The sequence below is a fragment of the Lactuca virosa genome, chromosome 1, assembly GCF_052849685.1.
Source record: "Lactuca virosa cultivar CGN04683 chromosome 1, Lactuca_virosa_CGN04683_v6, whole genome shotgun sequence".
NCBI classification, from domain to species: Eukaryota; Viridiplantae; Streptophyta; class Magnoliopsida; order Asterales; family Asteraceae; genus Lactuca; species Lactuca virosa.
Genome location: NC_136426.1, coordinates 49,259,469 through 49,271,621, shown reverse-complemented (window position 1 = coordinate 49,271,621; position 12,153 = coordinate 49,259,469). Strand labels below are relative to the sequence as shown.

The window sequence follows — 12,153 nt, the reverse complement described above, 5'->3', positions numbered from 1 at the left end:
TAAAAGTGGGACTTCATAAATGTTGTAATTTTCTATTATATAAGATGAAAAGAAGGACTGTAAGTTTTTTTTTTCCTTTGGATTAACAGAATTTCCCAAAAAGGGGTATAAAAACAAGATGTTCTAAATGTATAATCTTGGAAACGATGGGTTAATCCAATAAATCCACATAATGCACATAGATGGTAGGTCAAGCCAACACTATTCACAGGATTATATATTCTTAACATCTTGTCTTTATACCACTTGTTGGGCAACGGTAGGTCAATCCAAGAAAAGAGTTATAGTCCTTCTTTTCATCATACATAAATAGAAAATTACAACGTTTATGAAGATTTCCCACTTCTATATCGTATAACTTAAGCTAGTAATGGAAAATAAGAAAATCTAGCAGCTTTACCATGAAACCAGGACAACCTATGACTTTGTGCCATGAGCTCTTTGGAGTCCAAGAAGTTCACATACCACACTTATATTTATGATTGTACCTAACCCTAACACCTTTTAAAGCTGATTCATAGAGACCACATATATTCGGGGTGGTTGAAGAAGACGAAGCTATTGATTTCACAAAAAAAAAAAAAAAAAAAAAAACAATTTGGGGGTACAAATTGTTATTCTTTCATATTTTAAGTCCACGAATGCTAACTAAACATGTAACTCATCTAGACTCCACCCTAGCAATGCCACCGAAAAGAAGTCGGTGGAGACAAAGAGCATCCTCGACTAAGTGGATTAAGCTCTCAGTATAGAGTGTACTCACTATAAATATATGTGGTATTATTCTTCCTTAAACTTTAACTATTCCGCATTTTACATTTGATTGTATGTTTGTAGTTGATTGTGAATTTTATTCTTGAACATTTTTGTAATTTACTTTATATAAATCATAATATTATATTTATTGTTATAAAGTTTGTCGTGAGGGGTTCAAGAAATTGAATTTACAAATAAATTGAACTCATATAGATAAATTGAATTTATCTATAAACTAAATTATAAAGATGTTCAAGATTTTAAAAATATGTTGTGGATACGGAGAGAGAATCTCATTTTCAAGTTCCTTGTAATTTTGAAAAACGGAAAAATCTCATTTTCCGGAAAAGTTTTAGATAATTTATCAAACCAAACACATTTCATTATTTCAAAATGATTCCATTCCTATTTTTTTTATAACAAATAGAAGAAAATGCCATCTCATTATTTCAAAATGAACCACTAATTCATTGTATCATATCATATCACTACATATCTCCTCCGAAAACCAATAACAAAATCCTCTATGCTCTTTTAGAATATGGGCTCACCACGAAAATGGCATAAACCACCTTACAAACTCCAAAATTGAAAGAAAAGCAAACCTTCAAAAAACTAATTATGCCATTGAATCTACAACAGCTTCTCGCCTTTCAACTGAATTTCAAGCCATCACTTCAATATTCTGCAAATGCATCAAACATCAATGCATTACCAAACCAAAAACAATGCAAAAAAAAAAAGGTTAAATGCAAGAAACAACAACATACTAACATTTTTCCCCATTACAACATTGCACTTTGAAAAATCCACCCAATCATAGCAACATCATCCAAGTAGTATAATTGGATAGAATTCAAAGTACAATGTCTTAATAAGAAAATAAAATTGAAGATACAAAGGGAAATCGGATGCTATAATACAAAAATAAACAAAAGTAGGTTGTTATTTCTTGCATTTAGCCCAAATAGAAACGAAATTCACTTACAATGGAGTTATTAGAGATTTCTATCCACGAATCAAGAGTTTTGATTGCTCTTCCAGATTCTAAAGTCTCACGAGCCATAACCACTCCTTCTCCTAGGCTCTCTACACACCCACTCACCAAAAGGGCTGCTGCAGCATTGAGTGCCTAAACATAAAGACAGTCAAAAAGTCAAATACTATCTTTTAAAATTTTTCAAGTCACAAAAAAAAGCAATATACTTTCACCATTTTACCAAACCTTTTGTAACCATTTAATGTAGCAAACATACCAATTTATGTAATCTTTTCGAATCACCAAATCTCAGTATCCACGTATCAACATAAACATGGTAAAATTCTGAGCTATTATCACATGAACACAAACATGTGTAAAGTTTGAACTTTAGCAATTCAAAAGGCTTACAAATGAATCAGCAATAGATCCTTTTTCTCCTGATAATACACGCCTTAGGCTTTCTGCATTGTATTTAGAATCACCACCACGCAAGTCATCTACTGTGCAACGTGGCATCCCAAAATCCACTGTGAAAAAACAAATCTCAAGTTAGTTAAAACTTAAAACTTAAAAGCATGCATCCTAAATATTGCTCATAAAAAACATATATATATATATATATATATATATATATATATATATATATATATATATATATATATATATATATATATATATAGTAAAATTAGTTCTTGATTCCAACTCCATCCAATTGGCATTAAGTGGATGTGACAAGACATGTGCCATATATGATATACATTTATTGCATAAGTTATACTTTCCAGTTTCCAGTTATAGGATTAGTATTTTGAAAGTGAAGTAATAATAATTATATAATCAGTGTTTGAGAGTAGAAAAATGACTAAAGTGGGCATTCTTATATGTTGACTATTTAAATTTAACATACGAAAAACACTTATAATCAACTATAATTATATTTGTCGCATTATTTATCAATAAATTTTTAAAAAAATTGTCACATATGATTCCAAATATTATTTTTCTTCATACAAATATCAGTATATTAGTTTTCTTTAGGTTTTTAATTTAGGGTTCACAGGAAGGGTTATATAGTCTTTTTGTTATGTGTGACCTACTTCACTAAAACAAAAGTTTATTATCTGGCTCTGGATAATCAGAATTAACATCATTTCACCCAAACACGAATTGATTGTCTACAACTTGAAATTGCAATAATCAGATAATCAAACCCTTGGAGATATAGAATTCATAAAATCATATTGACTTTTGGGTAAGAGACTTACATGGATCAAATGAGAACTTCTCAATTGAATTTTGGGTAACATCAAGGGCTAGCCCCGGCCCTACAATTGGAGAAAGATTAAAAGATCAATACATCAAGGGCTCAAACATTTCAATCCATTATAAAAGTATGTTGGTTGTTTATAAAAGTGTGAGGTATAATGATATATAATGCTAATATCTCAAAAAAACATATAACTGATCTTACCAAGAGGACTCATTTCATCCAAGCCTTCAGAGTGGACAACAAGTGCTCTTTTCATGCCAAATCGTTGAAGTGCTTTTGCCATTTTATGAACCTATACAACATAAAACCATAATAAACAAACATGAATGCAAGCTTATCATGAAAGGGACATATAGGTAAACAAAGGCTAGAATTCTCAATGTAATAAAAAGACAATATTTTCATAATCATGAAGGCACTCAACTAAATCTTCCTTGTAGACACCAACAACTGCAAAAGGGACACGTGCTGGATTTAACATAGGACCAAGGATGTTGAATACGGTTTTCACTTTGAGTTGTTTTCTCACTGGTCTAACAATTTGCATAGCTGGATGGTATATTGGAGACATCATGAAACCAATTCCTGCTTTGTTCACACACCTTTTGACACCCTAACACAATCAATAGCAAATTAGAGCAAAAACTTTCAATAAATTCAATCACTTTACAACTTATTCAGTTTTCTAAGCCATAAGCATGAAGGAAAGATGAAGAGCTGTAAACATGCAATTCAACAAACCTCAGGTCCTAATTCAATGGCAACACCCAATTCTTCTAATACATCAGCACTTCCACATGCAGATGAGCTTGACCTATTCCCTTGCTACAAGAAATAAAATGGACCGTTATAACCTCAATGCTAAATAACTTTTGAAAACAAGCCAATGGCATTAACGTCTTTTGCACACACACGACAGATCGAGAGCGGGTCCTAGTCCCATATTTTAGGGTGCGACAATCTTTCTAGGGCTATTTTCAACGATGAGGATGAGAAGGGCATTTTTGTCTTTTGCATATGCGAGTATGCGACATATCAAGAGAAAGTGCTTGTCCCACCTTTTTGGGTAAAACAAAAATTGAAACTTTTTGTCCTATTGACATCGGTCTCTGTCTCAGTCCAATGCATGTTGAATGCAGTACAACCTGTTATGTCATGCTATGTGTATGTAACACATGGGGCCTACAAGTTGAAAGAGGATGCCACCTTTGCAACTCTTGCTCCACAGGCAGCTGCTAATATGGATGATCCGGTTGAGATATTTACAGTGTTTGCACCATCACCACCAGTTCCAACTATGTCAACAGCATTATCTAACCCTTCTACCTTTTTACAGTGTTTGAACATGGCTCTTGCTAATCCCACTACCTGTGTAATCATGATTACAAGAGGGGAATCGATCAAAGTTTATCATAATTGCTCATTTCAAAGTTCATTTGATATGGCAGTTTATATCATACCATGGTCAAAAATATTGCATCCCACTAGATGAACCATACTCTCTCCAATCATCTCACACAACCCAAAAAACAAGTTCAATGGTAATTTTAACTTCTGTTTTTGTTAAATTGAAGATGTATAGGATACACATTGATTTAAAACACACAAATGGACAACAAATATCATCTATATTCTTCCATGAACAATGAATTCTCAATCGCTTGGGTAAACTCTCTAAGTTCAAAATTGGGAATATGTTGACCTGTTATGGCCAGACAAGACCTTTTTCAAAGAAGACGAAAATCAAGAACTAGGAAGAGAACTAGGTTAAATTACAAAATAGCTTTAGCAAAAACAAAGCTTTAATCTTCAAAAAGAACATAAATATATGACCCATTTCATTGCTAACGTCATAACATCACCAACTTTAGATGATATCGAAAGGTAGATTTGACCACCAAAGTCAAACAATTATATTGAAATGGGGAACAAGATATTGAACTTACTTCTTCATAAGTTTCACCCTTGGCTCTCAAAAGAACAAGAAAAGCACTTATCAGCGATTCATTGGCATCTTGCAGCAGAAAATCAAGAGACTCCTCCGCCTCTGCCTCCGTCAAGTTCTTTCTATCAATCAACGACTCAATCAACTACACCCAGCAAAAATTAAACAATTACACAACATATAATCAAAGAAAACATTAACCCACGAACAAAATACAAGTTAAAAACCTGGGAGAAAGATGTTGTTTTGGAAATCGAACCGGGTACGTCTCCATTGGGGTGAGCAGCAGAAACCAAATTGTTGAAACTCCCATTAGCGTGTATATTGACTAAACGATTTCTCTGAAGCTGAGATTTCAGAAAAGGGGATGAATTTGAAGAAGAAGAAGAATAAGTTAGAAGTGGATGGTGAAATCGAAGAGCCGCCATTGATGTTAGAGACACAGAGATTGCTGAATTCTATTAAATGCGATTGAAAGAAGTACGAGAAACAGAATCAAATTCAGGCTCTAAAAGGGGGTGTGTCGATGAAGAGTTATGCTTCTTGCTATTACTTTTTTTTAACAAAAGCAGAAATACATTAAATGAACCATGGTCTGCTCGTATAGTCTGTTTTATTTGGTGAAATACAACGTGTGGAGTTTTTAAGACTATACTGAGTGGGTGCGGCCTGGACTGCACTTCACTTGCCACATAAGCACGAACACCGCCGGTCCTGGTGTGGCCTAGGGTGCCCTGCGGCCTTCGGAGGGAACGGTCAATGGAGGAATGTGATTGGGCAGCGCTTTTGACCGTTGCAAACGGTCAAAAAAATGAGTTATTAATTTTTATTTTTTTTTCTTTTAAACTTTACCATCTATTTAAACCATTCAACCTTTCATATATATATATATATATATATATATATATATATATATATATATATATTATCTTTCTACTACATTACCTCTCAAAAAAATCAAAAAAATGTCTTCGTCCGATTCTTCCGAAGAGTTTGATATTATGTTCGATGTGTTTGTCGCTACTGCTAAATTTGCGGAACAAACGTATGAAGCGGCATGCAGTAGGGCATCCGACAGTGCTGAACAGAGAACACGGAGATATATTTTTAGAAATCGTGAAGATGCAAACCAACGTCTGATACACGACTATTTTCAAGAAAATGCCACTTTTCAAGGATACTACTTTAGAATGCGCTTCAGAATGTTCAAACCATTGTACGAACGTATAGTCGAAGATGTAACGAGGGAGTGTGATTTTTTCGAGCAACAGCTCGATGCTAGAGATATACTCGGTTTCACCCCTTTACAAAAATATACAGTTGCACTTCGTCAATTAGCATATGACATCCCTCCTGATGCGTTGGACGAGAGTTTTAGGATGTCAGTTAGGACCGTACGAGATAGTCTACACTATTTTTGCAAAACTATTATTCAGTTTTATGATCCAAAATATTTACGTAAGCTTACACGCAATGACATCATGAAATTGCAATCTCATCATGCTAGCGTACATGGCTTTCCTGAAATGTTAGGAGTTTAGATTGTCTACATTGGGTATGAGAAAATTGCCCTGCCTCATACCATGGTCAATTTACCCGAGGGTGATCATGGACATCCAACGGTCATACTTGAAGCGGTGGCATCACATGATCAGTGGATCTGGCATGCTTTCTTTGGTTCTCCTGGATCCCTCAACGACATTAACGTTCTTAATCGTTCACTTATATTTAACAGCATATACGACGAATCTGCATCGGATTCTTCTTTCCAATTGCGTGGAACACCATATAAATGTGGTTATTACCTAGTTGATAGGATCTATCCTGAGTATGCAGTTTTTGTTAAATCGTTTACGTGTCCGAATGATACTCGTCGGAAAAAATTCAAGAAAGGTCAAGAAAGAGCTAGGAAGGATGTCGAGCGGGCTTTTGGAGCTTTAAAAAAACGTTGGTTTATACTGAAAAAACCAGCAATTTTTTTTCAGCGAGAAAAAAATGCATGAATTCATGTATGCATGTATAATATTGCATAATATGATTATCGAAAATGGATGAAAAGTGATATGTGAGTATGATGAAGAGGAAACCATTTCCGCGACACAAGCAATAGAAATTGGGGGCGGCGAGTACATTGAAAAGAGAGCAGAAGTTCGTTGCAATGAAACATTGCACAATCTTCGTATGAATTTGGTGGAACACATTTACGGGATGCAACACATTAACCTCAATTTTGATTCGGATGATGACCCGGAAAACGAGTTCTTGGAGAACGACTTCATGTAGTGTGTTTATTTTAAATCGTTTAATGTATGTTTTTTTGAGTTTCTAGGTTTAAAATTTCTAGTGTTTTTTTTAAGTTTGTAGGATTTTTATTTGGGCAATGGAATGTAATGTTATTTTTATTTTGAAGTAATGAAATGAATGGTTTTTATTAAAAATATAGTTTTTATTTAATTAAAAAAAGCAAAAAAAAAAACAAAAAACAAAAAACAAAAAAAACAAAAGTGTGTCACCACTCCTGCGGTGTGGTATGAAACCACGCTTTTGTGGTAAAGGTGAGGTGGCGCCTATGTGTCACTGCGGTTTCATGAGGGAGTGCGACATCACTCCCTCCAGCCTAATAGATATGAATTTCTTAGTTGGTTAATTTTTATATTTAGTCATTGGTTCCACTTTAGTTAATTTTTATATTTAGTACTTTTATTATCTTTTATCTTTCTTGACAACGTAGATAAATAATGTCTTTGTCATAAAGATCGTTAATGGAGCCAACAATTAACGACCACACTCCAACACTTATAATATAATTTCTATCCACAAATCTTATGAACCTAACCCAAAATGACCAAGGTTCATGAAGAAAACATCATCTCCACTTTTGAATTGATGAACAATTTAGCGCATCAAGACTTCCAAAATCTCTAAGTCGCCTTTATCCCTAGCTACTAGCACACAGTTCCACGACACCTACATTATTTTCTTGATATCCCCACTAGATTGTCAAAAAACTTAGATCGCAGAAATTCAAGTTTTTCTGAACATGGTAAAGGAAAAAGCAACATATAATAAGTACCCAAAAAAAGCTTGGATCGCACAAATTCAAGTTTTTTCCGGACCTGATAAAGGTAAAAGCGACATATTATTGTCACTAGTTATTGTATGAATTTTGGAGATGATATTTAACTTTCATTGTCGACTTATTTCAAAAAGTTCAACCTTTATCATTGGTGTTGTACCCAAGTTTCATATCATAGATAGAATCGGTGTCATAGAACTGATCGGTCTCGTCTCGTCTCGTCTCCGTCCTCCTCGCCCATATGATTGGTTTATATTCAGACAAACTCGTCGATATACATCTAAAGGAGACTCATCCATTGTATGGTCATGTTAGATCTTGCTCCTCAAAAGGTGAAATATATTGGAGTTTGAGTTATTGTATTCATTGTCGTAAGTATTTGATCACGTTATTGTCTCGCTATATCATGCAATCTTGTGGGTCTTGAGCGCCAACAACTCCATCTTTGTGTCTGGTATTATGAGATAATTTATAAGAAAATAAATTTCAACAAAATAAGTCACCTACTTGAAATATATTTTATCAAGTTGTTTTCCAAAAATATCGAAATATCGAAATTATTTTACCTTTGCCAACGGTGTTCATATCCTATGATAATTAAATGGTGGCCACATAAATTTTCTTTTGTAAAATTCTAACCGTAAAACAATAAAAAAATATATATATTATTCTACCTTTTGTTCATACCTACTTCCAACTGATACAAAATACGACATGAAATCTTTGTATTTTTTTTATTAATCTTCTCTCTTGATTTTGACATTTATCTTGATTAATGAATATAAAAAAAGGATAGAAAAAAAAATATATATGAGAGGATATTTGATTTCTCCGAAACAATATATGGAAAGACACACAACAATTCAAAATACAATTTTTGTTGGGACTTCTCGGTAATTTCTTGTCATGCAACTACTCTTGGAAATGGAAACTGATGAGAAGTTTACACTCTTCTGATTATGAACTAAAACGTATCATATAAAACGAGCAAACTTTTTATCAATTAAAGTATCTTAAATATTATTAAAAGAGAACCCTTAATTCTAAACTAAAGAAATCAAAGTCATTGATTGCATTTCAACCATGTATTTTCCGATTTTTTTGATGACATCATCATAGACTAAGTCAAATACAGCTGTTTGGCATTCAAAATACACCTTCGACACTTTGAAAACCCTAGACTCCTATACATATCATCACTCGTCGTCAAAACGCATCTCCTATGTCTATCTCCTGTCCCTCTTGAGTCTATGGGAGCCGTTTGTTACCACCACCCACCATATGTTGCCGATACAACCTACATGAAGGTAAGCGACCATCACTTTCCCCATTAACACTCACGTTCTTACATAAATCTTCTTCCCTCTCAACAGTTTGATCGAGAATGAAACGAACTCTTGCCATTGAAAAATCTTCTATGTGATTATGGCTTTAGAGCGCTCTGATTGGTTTGGATACAAGGTTATAATTTTCTCCTCTTTGAGTTGATTTTCTTGCTGAAAATTAAATCCCAAGAATGCTTACTCATTTTCAAACTCAGTTTTTATTGTATGGATGATTATAGGGTAATGCAAAACCATCTATCTAACTGGAAGTCAGAATCCACTTAAAATCCGTCTGGGTAAGTTCTTCAGTTGAATTTACCACATTTTTATTTCATGAATCGATTATCCCCTTTGGCCTCACAGAAACCGTCGATTTAGGCGTGAGTGGAAATTTGCTGCTTTCGCTCACCACACATTCGATGAAATGCCTCAGAGGTCTTGAGAAAAGTTTTAAGTGCATTAATGACAGAAAATTGATCATCAAAAAGCTAAAGTTATTGTATGAGTAATAAATTTCATTGAAAGCTACATATCTTGCTCCTTTCCTCAACTTTTAGCTTTATTGTTATTCTGGTTGGAAATTATCTAGACAACGAATCATTGCACATGTTGGACAAAATGTGGTGTTTTATTACTACTCTTGCAAAAAAAATCAAAGAGTTTACAATCTTTTCTTAGCCTATTTGAATTAATGTAAGTGTCAACTGTTTAGGAAGTAACGGTAAAGAAAATGTGGTGGTAATCTCATATGTATCCTATTCTAATTCAATGAAATTGACATCTTCAATGCTGAGATAATTGCTATTCTAATTCAATGAAATTGACATCTTCAATGCTGAGATAATTGATTCCAGGTTGATGGTGTGTAATTTAAATTGGCTTACTTGGTTCACCTCTTTGAAGTTTGGAACATGCAGAAACCTTTTGATTTAATGAACTTGACATCTTTCTTTGAAGGTTTGAACGTTCATAAATGTTTCATATGAGCAGTATTATATATTTTTTTTACAGCACATGCATCACCGTTTCTACACTATGATAACTTTATACCATTGAAATATTACTATACTTCCATTTTTCATTCCATTGAAATATTATTATACTTCAGTCTTCATTCTTGTTCATGTAAAAGCACTTTATTGAAGAGTAATGGCATACATGTAGGCTATTTATTTATTTGTCTACTTTTATTGTTATTTGTTGTGTTTCAGTTCTACATATGAACATACCTTCCGATGGATATCTTTTCAAATACCCCTATGTTTTTGTGGTTTATATGTAATATTATATGTGTTTTGTTGTGTAACTTTGGGAAAGGATGGACTTATTTCTTGTCTTGCAAGATGACAGTTTTGATCATTACTAACTACAAAATGCTTTGTTTATAGGTATAAAAATTAGCTTGATTCAGATTTGAAAAGGTTGAATTCTTGAGAAACCTATAAAAAGATGGTTTAGAAGAATGATGGACATGCTTGATTTGAATACTGAAATTGAAGATAACATGGTCCTTAGAGACAATAGAGAGGTACAACTTAATGTGCATTATTATACTTGGAGTTATGTGTAAGCAAAAACCTCTACTATTAATTAATGTATTTTAGATTGTGACATGAACCAAAAAATGGTCTCAAGAAGAATAGTCTCAATTGATGGTCTTCGACCATCGTTTTCTTACAACTGACGGAATTAAAGTGGTCTTCTTTCTGTTGATGAGTGTTAATATCTTAAATTATCCATCTTTAATTATTTCAATAAAAAAAAATCATATTAGAAACATATTCCAGAAAACTTATATTTTAGTTCTTCTGAACCGTAAGTTATTTTAGTGCAGGGATGGTCCACTATAGCCATGGGTATGATCTCCATGGTGAATTGTTACGGAAAAGGATGATAGAACAGAAGATCAATGACTTGAACTAAATCTAAGATTTGAAGTCGGGCTTTCAATCTTTTAAAGCAATTCAATTGATCCAAACAGGTGAGTTGATGCCTTTATTATGCCACGTCAGCATGTTTGTTGATAAGACTCGGGTCAAAATGAAAATAAGATCTTTTATGTATTGCATTGTTATTTGGATGATTTAAAAATCTAATACTATTTTATTAGATTTCTTCTTTTAGAAAGGTAAATTTCTTTTATATAGTGTATAGATTAGAGACCAGTGAAAAATATCTTGTAAAAATAATATTAATTTTGATCTCTCTTTGTGTTAATTTTTATTTTTTAGTCATAATATTGTAATAAAAATTTATTTTTCTCTTTGTAAGGTTTTGTTATTAACTTTTTATCTTGTAAGAAAAAAATTATTAGGTTATGATATACAGATTAAATTAAAATGTTATTTTTTACCTGCAATTTTGTCCATGTAATAGTTTTGGTCCCAACAGTTTTGACCCTGTATAATTTTAATTTTGATCCCGTAACAGTTTTGATTCCTGTAACAGTTTTGGATTTTGGTTCTGTGTAGTTTTGGATTTTTGTTTGTGCTATAATTGAATGAATTGCATGTTGGTCCATATGCTAAAAATGAATCAAGTTAGTGCCAAATAATAGTTAATGCAGAATAAATTACATTTTTATTTTTTGCCACAAATTAGTGTTGACGTTGGTTTTTTATTTATTTATTTATTTATTTATTTTTTTATACATGCCTTATTATTGCAGCTTTTAATACTAAATAATGTTGTAGGTTGGTAACAAGTGGTTGATGGATAAAGCATGTATTTCATCTATAAAATAGAAAAGCTTTTTTAAGACTTAACAGAAGCATGTTTTTTACTTTAATTCATGAAAAT

At 32.8% G+C, this 12,153-nt stretch overlaps 2 protein-coding genes and 1 long non-coding RNA gene across 3 annotated transcripts; 2 read left to right on the top strand and 1 right to left on the bottom strand.

Annotated features, from left to right (window-relative positions):
* Positions 1 to 1,180: 1,180 nt before the first annotated feature.
* Positions 1,181 to 5,536, bottom strand: LOC145125155 (anthranilate phosphoribosyltransferase, chloroplastic-like). Its single transcript, XM_079060677.1, has 10 exons — positions 5,181 to 5,536; positions 4,955 to 5,098; positions 4,215 to 4,376; positions 3,750 to 3,833; positions 3,433 to 3,621; positions 3,210 to 3,300; positions 3,004 to 3,063; positions 2,147 to 2,265; positions 1,745 to 1,888; positions 1,181 to 1,441 (listed from the first exon to the last, which is right to left on the bottom strand). The coding sequence occupies exons 1-10, from the start codon at positions 5,379 to 5,381 to the stop codon at positions 1,421 to 1,423; spliced, it is 1,215 nt and encodes a 404-aa protein (XP_078916803.1). The 5' UTR covers positions 5,382 to 5,536; the 3' UTR covers positions 1,181 to 1,420.
* Positions 5,537 to 5,918: 382 nt separating this feature from the next.
* Positions 5,919 to 6,494, top strand: LOC145113690 (uncharacterized). The gene has a single exon (XM_079049751.1). The coding sequence runs from the start codon at positions 5,919 to 5,921 to the stop codon at positions 6,492 to 6,494; it is 576 nt and encodes a 191-aa protein (XP_078905877.1).
* Positions 6,495 to 9,237: 2,743 nt separating this feature from the next.
* LOC145104631 (uncharacterized) lies at positions 9,238 to 10,059 on the top strand. Its single transcript, XR_013707126.1, has 3 exons — positions 9,238 to 9,336; positions 9,403 to 9,490; positions 9,594 to 10,059. It is a non-coding gene; the product is annotated as an uncharacterized LOC145104631 (long non-coding RNA).
* Positions 10,060 to 12,153: the final 2,094 nt, after the last annotated feature.

What these genes read in the sequence shown, in the direction of transcription:
- LOC145125155 (XM_079060677.1), bottom strand. Translation starts at nt 5,381, where the DNA reads ATGGCGGCTCTTCGATTTCACCATCCACTTCTAACTTATTCTTCTTCT. An exon ending in AGGGTGAAACTTATGAAGAA is followed by an intron (nt 4,377 to 4,954) that starts GTAAGTTCAATA and finishes ATGATTACACAG; the next exon opens with GTAGTGGGATTAGCAAGAGC. An exon ending in GATCTATTGCTGATTCATTT is followed by an intron (nt 1,889 to 2,146) that starts GTAAGCCTTTTG and finishes CTTTATGTTTAG; the next exon opens with GCACTCAATGCTGCAGCAGC.
- LOC145113690 (XM_079049751.1), top strand. Translation starts at nt 5,919, where the DNA reads ATGTCTTCGTCCGATTCTTCCGAAGAGTTTGATATTATGTTCGATGTG.